Below are 9,052 nucleotides of genomic sequence, written 5' to 3' on the forward strand. Positions count from 1 at the left end.
CCCCCAGCCCCCACCCTGGAGGGGTGCATTCCGGACAGGGATGGAATCAGCAGCCCAACCCGGGGAGCCCCTGTGTGGACACACTGTGGGCCTTACAGGCAGGGACTGCATTAGCCAGCACCAGGCCTGGCAGTGACTAGGGACCATGAGGAGTGTTTCCAAGGGGAGCAGGGGGGCCCAGAACGGGTGAGAAAGGGCACAGGCTTTAGCCAAGAGGACAGTGTGGCTGACCAAAGCCCCTTCTGGCAGAGGGGTGGAAACCCTACCGGGAGAGGGAGCACCCTGGAGGTATAGACAGACCAGCCAGGGGAGGGGGCATCCCGGAGGTGTAGACGGACCAGCCAGGGGAGGGGACACAAGAGCTGGGGTACAGAGCAGGTTGGGTGGGGCACAGCATGGGCAGGCGGCCATCTGGGCCCATAGGCGCTGCAGGGCGCCCTCACCGCGGAAGAACACAGACGGGACCGAGGGCAGGGAGCCTTGCTCAGTGCACGATATAAAATGTTTATTGATACACATTTATTGGCTTCCATAAAACTTGCATGGGCTGCACAGGGCCACTGTGCTTGCAGGTGGGCTGGGGTGGCCGGGTCGAGCCAGCGCCTGCTCCCAGGCGGGGGCTGGAGCCCAGAGGCTGCTGGCCGGTCTGCCGAGCCCCGAGGACCAGGCACATGGCAGCCTGCGCTCCGGAGGGGGTCCCGGGGCTGGCCTCATGGAGTCCGAGAAGGGAGTGATCTGCCCACGCTGGCCCGAGCTCCGTCCCGGCAGGCTGCTTGCCATGACCGGAAACCACCCCCCCTCTGCCCCCATTAAAGTCCCCAAAGGATTCCTGGACGGGGGCTGGGGCGTTGTGTGCAGAAAGACCGAACTCCAAGGCAGGTTAACCAGAACCTTCTCCCAGGTAGCACCATTGCGCTCAGGTCGGCTCCCCAACATTGCTTGGACTGGATGGAATGGAGAGAACAGGTGCCCTAGCGGGGGCGCAGCTGCTGACCCCGGGGGCGACCGTGCTGGCTGTGTCGTTTTCAAGGAGGGCAGATTCAAAGGGGCAGGAGGCGGATGGGCCTGGATGACCCCCCGCCTCCCCTTGACCGGCCCGGGGTGACTTCCATACAGTAGGCCTCTGGGCGCCGAGGACAATGTCTGGGTGGGGGGGGGGGTCTGTCGGGGCCCGTTTGCAGGTGGCTTCTCAGTCTCCCGGTGGCCCCTAGAGCCTCCAGCCCGCGGGGAAGGAGGCGCGAGGGCAGGAAGCGACTTTTCTCCTTGCACTTGGGCCCCGGGGCGGTGGCCGAGCTCCCGTCCTGCGGCAGAAGGTCTCTGGAGGCCGTGGTCCCTGCCTCCCCCCACCCCGGGCGCTGGCCTCTCAGGAGGCGTTCCCAGAGGGGCACTGCATCTCCATGGTGACCGTGTTGGGCGTGCCGCCCCCGGCCTCCCCCAGCTCGGCGCCGTCTCGCAGGGCCCGCTGGAAGACCACCCTGAGAGGCTCCCACAGCCGCTGTGACTTGTCCCTCCCGGCCAGGAAGTACACGACCGGCTTGGCACTGCTGTTGATGCAGATGCACAGGTCGGTGACATACTCGGGGAAGGGGGCCGGGATCTGGAAGACCCAAAAGAGGAACCAGTCGACCCCCAGGTAGATGGAGGACACGAGGAACACCGAAACCATGGCCAGGACGACGTGGCTGAGCTTCGCGGAGCGCTGGCGCCTCCGGGCCCTGCACTCCGTGTGCAGGATGAGCACCAGGCAGGGCAGCACCATGAGCGGGCAGAAGACCAGGAAAAGCAGGATGCCCAGGAAGGCGTCCATGTGCCTGCAGCCCACGCCGGACGCTCGGTGGCCCAGGAACACGCAGAAGTAGTTGTGGACGGTGGTGACCAGGAGCGACAGGGCCCAGAGCAGGGCGCACACCACGGCCGACAGGCGCTTGGGCCGACGGCGCCAGAACCAGGCGGGGAAGACGACCGACAGGCAGCGCTCCGAGCTGATGGCCGGCAGGAGGCTCACGCCGGCGACAAACATGCAGAGCCCCGCGACCCTGCACACGGCGCGGACGTAGGCGGCGAACGTGCCCAGGAAGCCGCCCGTGTTCAGGACGGAGAGCACGGTCTTGCTGCAGAGGTAGCCGGCGTCAGCGCCGGCCAGGTGCAGGAAGTAGACGGAGAAGGGGCTCCTCTTGATGGAGAAGCCGAAAAACCACAGGACCAGCCCGTTGCCCACCAGGCCGCACAGACACAGGAGCAGGAAGATGTAGTCCATGACGGCCGGCGGTGGCGGCGTGGCGATCTGCTCGATGGTCAGGAAGCCACGGCCGTAGAGCGCCGGGGCCTCGCTCACGCCGGGACACATCTGTGCGGGGGCAGAGGGCAGACGCCTGTGATGCTGGCTGGGCCCCGCCCCCACCCCCCGCACCTGCAGCCCGCGTGCTGGGTCCTGCTTACGGGCTCGCGGAGCGGCTGGCTCTGGAGCAGAGGCCACCCCCGTTCCCGCCTAGTGCCACCACTCTGCGCCGCGGTGTCGCAGAGCCTGCGGCTAGCAGCCTGGAGAGGGCCGACAGGGGCGACGTCAGTCCCCCGGAAAGGCACCCGATCGCCCACCTGTCGGAACAGACTTTGGGCCACGAGTGTCCTCGTCACGAGGGGTGAGGAAAGCCCGGGGGACCTTTCCAGATTGCAGGACAATGAAGCCGCGACCGGAAAGGCCACGCGGCGTCCCGGACCTCACGGTGGCTCTAAGGGTTGCCGGAGAGGATGTCACGAGGTGCCGGGGGGATGTGCGAATGGACCGCGTGTCCTGGGATGGCACCAACCCTGGATTGCCTGAACGGGCAGATGCACTGTGGCTCCGTCCTGGAATGTCCTTGTTCTTAAGGGGTACGGGCTGTTTGGGGACCAGGGGGCTTGATGTCTGCAAACCTGCTTTCCAACAATTCTGGGAAGGAGCCTATCGTGAGGTGCACAGAGAGAAAGCGCAGGTGGTAAGAGGCTGACGATGAACCGGTGAAGGGCGTATCTGCATATGAGCAGCTCTTGCCCGTCTCCCGTACGTTTGCCATTTTCCCACCCAAACATGAAAATACTTAAAAAAAATAATAATAATAATTGGGGGCGCCTGGGTGGCTCAGTCGGTTGAGCGTCCGACTCCTGGTTTCGGCTCAGGTCGTGATCTCACGGGGTTCATGGGATCGAGCCCCGAGTCAGGCTCTGCGCTGGCAGCCGGGAGCCTGCTTGGGGTGCTGTCTCTGCCCCTCCCCTGCTCGCACGAGCGCCCTCCAGAGCTCTCTCTCTCTCTCTCAAAAAAATGATAAAGTTAAAGATAAAATAATTGATTTTAAAAAGTGGACCCTGGCCCTAACTGGAGCAGGACTGTGTCCCATAATGGGATCGGAGAGGCCTGGGGAATCAGAGGCGGTCCCCTGGGGGGCCAGGGAGACTCTGGCTTTCTGGATCATGACGGGTCTCGGTGCGGGCCAGGGATTCGCTGGGGAGGGGGAGACACTGGAGGCCACAGCTGTTTATGCTCTGGGGAAGCACTTTGATACTTGAACAAGCTGTGGCTGCCTGAGGGCACCCGGCTGGGTTTCTGTCTTGCCTGCTGGGTCTGGGCGAGGTGGGTCCCCTGCGACTATGGGGGAGGGGCGGCAGATCTGAGCAAGGTGGGCTTTGCTCCAGCTGCTGGGTGCTGGGGGGGGGGCGGGTTTTGGGGGGGTGGGGGACAGGACCGTGGGCCCAGTGGCCCCATTGCCCTTTCCCCAGAGAAGCCAGAACTCTGGATTGTAACGTGAACCTCCCTGATCTTTACGTGTTTGCATTTAAAAAACATCCTGTGGGCCAAACACAACACATCTACAGGCTGGATGCATTCTCAGGCTGTCATTTTGACCTCTCATTCCAAGTGACAAGGCTGCCCAGAGCGCTGTCACTGCCTTCTCTCAGCCCGGGAAGATATCACTAACCCTTCCCACAGAGCCTGAACCTGACCCTTGACCCCGGGGTAACGCCGGGTATTCCTTCGTTCCCACTGCTCGTGACTCCCTCCCAAAGAAAACAAACAGGTTCTGGAGGCTGGAGCGTTCTGCCACCTTCCAGATGGCCCCCAGCTCTGCCAGAAAGCTGGGGCCTGATCCCCCGTAACAGCCTTTCCGACCTGGCTCCAGTCAAGGGGAATCTGCAAGCAGGGGCCGGAGGGCGTTGGCCAAACTTTGGGGAGACTCTGTGAGGTCAGGGTAAGCTCTTTAAGGGCGTCCTATTCACCACGCATCATCCTCTAGGTACATTTATTGGCTCAGCATCTCTGTCTGTCTGTCTGTCTGTCAGCCACCAAGCCCCTTGGCTTCCTCTTTGCTCAGCCTCTCCTGTTGGTGGCTTTGACTGCTCCAGGCCATGGAGCCGTGCCACCCACCCCACCCCCCACCCCGCCCCCGGCTGGGGCACCAGACCCAGAATCCGTAAGACCCGGTGCCCAGACAAGCCCACGCAGAGGGATCACTCAGAGCTTCTCCAGGCTGGAAAAAGTCTGCAATCCCTTCCTCGGAGTCAGAGCGGGAGGGCCGGGTGAGTCACGGGGCATGTGGCTGCCATCTCCAGCCACATCCCGCCTTGTAAAATGCCTGCCCCGGAGCCTGGCCCCCCTCCCGGGGCTCTGGTTTTCTCTGGAGATTTCTGGAGACTTCTCCCCAGCCAGTCCCATCGCTGCGTCCCGTGGCTGCTGCTCCACGGTGGTCACTATGGGAGGAGGCTAAGGGCCACGGGCCCCGGGCAGGAGTCCGGCCTCTGCTCAGACCTCGGGGCTCGTCCCAGTCTAGTTACTGGCCCATCGCAAGCCTGGGTCTCCTCGAATGTGGATGAGGTCGTACTAGGTAAACTCGAGGGGTCCCTCCAATTTGGAGACTGTTTCGCCTGGGATTGAGAAGGGAATTCCAGAATTCTCAAGGACCTCAGAGAAGTAGGGGGCTGGGAAGAGAAGAAGGGGTGTTGGCCTGGTGCGTTGTCGGAGTCTCGGCCCCGGCGGGTGCCTGGGCCGCCAGACCCTGGCCTCACGGGGTGGCCTGGAGCAGGTGGTGCTCCGTGGGGCACACGACATCAGCGCCACCTTGCAGCCAGTGTCTCAGGGCCTCCTGGCAGGGACTGGCCACGGGAAAATGCTGACCACCCCGTCTCCACGGGGGAGAGGCGGAACAAGGCCGGTCAAGGTGGTAACGGAGCACAGGATGTGCACAGGGAGGGATTCGAGGCTTCGGTTCCCTGTGCTTGTCTCACTGATGAGGACACTGGAGACCTGGGGGGCCACACGGTCCAGAGGGCCTGCCGCCCACCTGTTCGTCCTTTGACGGAGGATGGGCCCGGGCGGCAGAGTGCAGGGGGAGGAGGTCCTGGGCTCTGTCTGCCTCTCCCACCACACCCGGCCCGACGGTGCCCGGACCCCCTCTGCTGCCGGCCAGCACTTGCCTTGTTCCTGTCCCCGGGATGGGCCTCCCAGGAACAGTTTCCCACCATCTCCAGGCCCGGCGAGTCCAGACTCCTCACGGCTCCGCTCATGGCTCGCGGCCCCGCACACCTCCCCTGGCAAAGGAACAAAGGGTCACGTCAGGGCAGCCGTGTCCCCCCCCCATGCCCAGAAAGCCCCTCCACCTTCCGGATCCCCGTCCCCAGGCCCCAGGGGCTCTCACCTTAGAGGAAAAGGCTGACAAGCCAGCACGTGGCTCCCTCCGGGCAGGGCTGTGTGGGAGGCACAGAGGTCATCCTGCTGAGTACGGGACAGGTCACATCCATACGCACTGTCCCCTCCTGCCTGGGCTCCTCGTCCCCCCCCCCCCCCATGATACTCTAGATACTCGCTGCTGCTTGCTGGGGGAGAAGCCCCTCTCCTTCCCCCCTTCTTGCTTGATCTGTGAGATTTCTGGGGCCAGATGGCTTCTGGGGACGTGCATTTATACCCGTACCCATTCCTGGGCTCCTCCTTTCTGCCGGCCCACGGTGGTGGCACAGGGGTCCCCCCGGCAGTCGGTGGCAGCCAACCCAATGGCCACCATCGCTTTTGGTCTTCATTCCCCGTTACGGAGCAGGTAGCATTGCTCCCCCATGAGGGGCACTCCAGGGCTCCGGGAGGTGAGGTCCCCTGCCCGGGGTGCATGTGACAACAGCAAGTTCGGAGATTTTGTGCGTGCTTGAGACTAGAGGGGCTGGAGCAGCTGGAGGGAGCCAGCCAGGACGGCTCTGGGGGTGGCGGGGTGGACATCCCCGCCTGGGAGAGGCTGCTCCCCGCTGGCCAGGCAGAGCATTGGTCCGTCTGCCCCAGGTGCCGCTTCGAACGGTCTCCTGTCCCCCAACCTGAGCTCTGCTCCAGCAGGCAAGCACCCGTCCCTCCCCCCGTGCAGGTGGGGAAACTGAGGCTGAGCCGCAGGCCGCCGGCACCCCCCTCCCCGTGCGAGGAATGCTGCTGCTCGGCGGCCTCCCCCAGAATTCCTTCCCCGACGCGGCAGGCCTGGGGAAGGCTGGGGCGGGCCGAGCCAGGCGCGCCGGTCGTTGGCCGGGAAGGGGGGCCGTCCGCGCGCTGCCTGCACCCTCTTTAACGCTTGGTCCTCTCGAGCCCCGAGCCCCGGCCCGGGGGGATGCGCGGAGAACAGGAGAACAGCGCGGGCATCAGACCCCTGGCCCGCCGGCGGCCCTGCTCCCTTCCGGGCCCCCGCCCCCCACAGCGCCCTTCTGCCCCAGGCCCTTGGGCAGAGTGGCTGTGTGTGTTGTGGGCAAGCGCTTGTGCGCCCGGCAGGTGGGTCTGGGTGTGGCCTGCCGTGACAGTGCCTGCTGGCGCCAGTGCCCCAGGTGGCTGTACGCGGGGTGGGGGCCCTGGTGCTCGACGATCAGCGGGCGAGTCTGCGTGCGTGTGCGTGCAGAGCGCAGGTGCTGTGAAGGGTGGATCTATAGCCCCCCCCACCGCCCCCCAGGCGTCCTCCGGGCTCCAGCCCCTGCACTGTCCCCACTGCCTCCCCTGGGTCTCATGCTTACCCACCCGCTGGGGCTTCCCCCTCCTGCCTGCAACCCCAAAGCTACCGGCCCCTCAGACCCTATCCTTCCTGGTCCCCTTCGCCCCCGTCCCCGGCGTTCCCGCTCGGCCGTCCTGGTCGCACGCCATCCTGGGTCTGGGCCCCCGGGGACGTCCTGACTGCAAACCTTGGCCTCTCACCCCAGCCGAGCTAGGCCCCCGGCACACAGATGCCCCGAAAGGGCAGCCGGCCGGGGCCAGCCCGTGATGCCCAGCTTGGACCTGGCTCGTAGGAAGGGCTCACCTCTGCCGGTTGCTTCCACGTGGGGGCCTCCCTACTGTGTCTCCTCCCGCCTGCCACGGGCAGTCCGGAAAGCTATGGCGCCCGGGCAGAGATCTGGAAGCCAAGCGGACCCCCCAGATGGACGATGAGAAGACACGTGTGTGTGACACGCGTAAGGCGTGTGCGTGAGCGGCGTGTGCGAGCAGGGGCGGAGGGGTGGGCGCCTCGCGCATTCTCGGGGTGGGGTCTGGACTGTGGCAGAACCAGCTGCTGCTACGGCAAGACGACAAAAGCTGTCGGCTCGGTGCACCCCTGACCCTCCCTTCAAGGCACAAGGCCCACTGGGGCTCCGGCCGCCTGTCTGCCCCCTCTCGGCCCACCCTGCCACGAGCCAGCCCCCAGTTTGTCGGGGACGGGGCGAGGCTGTCCTCCAGTGGGCACGGTCAAGCCCCGCTTCCCTGATTGTCTTCCCAGCCCCTCTCCTCGCCACCCCACTGCCCCCCCCCCGCCCCCCCAGCTCACAACTGAATCGAAGAGGCTACTCTGGGGACTGGAGAGCCCACAGCACTCCAGGTGCCATCTGTCCGGGAGAAGGTGGGAGGTCGCGGGCCGTGCAGCAAGCCCCTGGGAACAGTGGGAGCCATCTCTCTGCACTTGGGACGCTGCCGGCTGGGTGTTCCCTTCCCGCCCTTCCAGAAAGCGGACTTGGACGGCTGGCGAGGGTGGGGGTAGGGCCAGAGGGGGAGGTCGGGAGTGGAGGACAGCATGGGGGTCAGGCCCTGCCAGGATGCCGGCTCCTGCCGCCCCCGGAGGGGGGACCGTCAGGGCCTCGGGAGTGTGCGGGAGGCGGCTCTGGAGTGTCAGGGTTCCTGCTTGGAGCCACGTGATTTCTGGGGGCTGCCCGCCCTGACGGCGCCCACCTCATTCTCCCTCCCCGCCTGGCCTCCTCCCTGCAGCCCTGGTTCCCAGAACGCCCTGCCCTGGGCCCAGGGCCCCCGCAGACCCACCTGCAGCTGCCCAGGTCCTCGGAGGTCTCTCCTTCCTGGAGCACGACACCGGCCTCTGGCCGCCGACCCGCCAGGGCAGCGGGCCAGCCCAGAGCACTGGCTGGAGCCTCAGAAAACGCGAGCTCAGAGCAGAGAGAGGACGGCCCTTGCTTTGGGAGCAGAACCCGCCCCAAACCCAATTCCAGGCCCGGAGGGAAGGGGAAGGGGAGGAGGAGGGGGGAGGAGGGGCCGAGCCCCAGCTGGGATGAAGCTTCGGGAAGGAATGCCCCGCTCGGGAGCCCCCCCCCCCCTTCCCAGGCCTCGCTGGGCGCTCATCCCCCGGCCTGGTGACGTCATGTTGGCCCGAGCACTGCTTCGGGAGTCCAGCTGTTCATCTCCCTTGCGCCCTCACAGCTCCGCTGGGCTGCTCTGGAGAAACAGCACTGGGCTGTCCGCTTGCCTGGGATTGGCTCCCACTGGGCATTTCGGGGCGCGCAGGCCCGCCAGGGGCAGGTCCCCACCCGGTGGTTTAAATGCACTCAGGGCTGGTACGGAGGAGACGGGAGGTAGCAAGGTGAGGGCTCCGTGGAGAAGGTGGCACAGGCACTTTTGAGAGGTAGACTCGGGGGCAAGATGGCAGTGCCACCCAGGTGTGGCCCCATCCCCCTTCCCACCTGGAGTCTGCCTGGGGCGGGGGGGGGGGTGCCCTGCCAGCTTACGGAACCGGGATTTCCCTTTCTCCAGCCCTAATAGCAGTCAGATGGCACAAGGGGAAAATCACAGCGCTCGCCTTGGGGGGTGGGG

At 65.6% G+C, this 9,052-nt stretch overlaps 1 protein-coding gene across 8 annotated transcripts; it reads right to left on the bottom strand.

The window, feature by feature from the left end:
- Positions 1 to 484: 484 nt before the first annotated feature.
- On the bottom strand, positions 485 to 8,545 carry MRGPRF (MAS related GPR family member F). 8 transcript variants are annotated; one of them, XM_047823677.1, is made up of 5 exons: positions 8,270 to 8,544; positions 7,284 to 7,376; positions 5,667 to 5,715; positions 5,446 to 5,559; positions 485 to 2,347 (listed from the first exon to the last, which is right to left on the bottom strand). In XM_047823677.1, the coding sequence occupies exons 4-5, from the start codon at positions 5,533 to 5,535 to the stop codon at positions 1,364 to 1,366; spliced, it is 1,074 nt and encodes a 357-aa protein (XP_047679633.1). In that variant the 5' UTR covers positions 5,536 to 5,559; positions 5,667 to 5,715; positions 7,284 to 7,376; positions 8,270 to 8,544; the 3' UTR covers positions 485 to 1,363. The 8 variants fall into 8 exon arrangements, with proteins under 8 accessions (XP_047679633.1, XP_047679634.1, XP_047679629.1 ...); XM_047823678.1 differs by having other exon boundaries at positions 5,667 to 5,740; XM_047823673.1 differs by lacking the exon at positions 8,270 to 8,544 and adding an exon at positions 7,785 to 8,160.
- Positions 8,546 to 9,052: the final 507 nt, after the last annotated feature.

Source organism: Prionailurus viverrinus, chromosome D1 (genome assembly GCF_022837055.1).
Source record: "Prionailurus viverrinus isolate Anna chromosome D1, UM_Priviv_1.0, whole genome shotgun sequence".
NCBI classification, from domain to species: domain Eukaryota; kingdom Metazoa; phylum Chordata; class Mammalia; order Carnivora; family Felidae; genus Prionailurus; species Prionailurus viverrinus.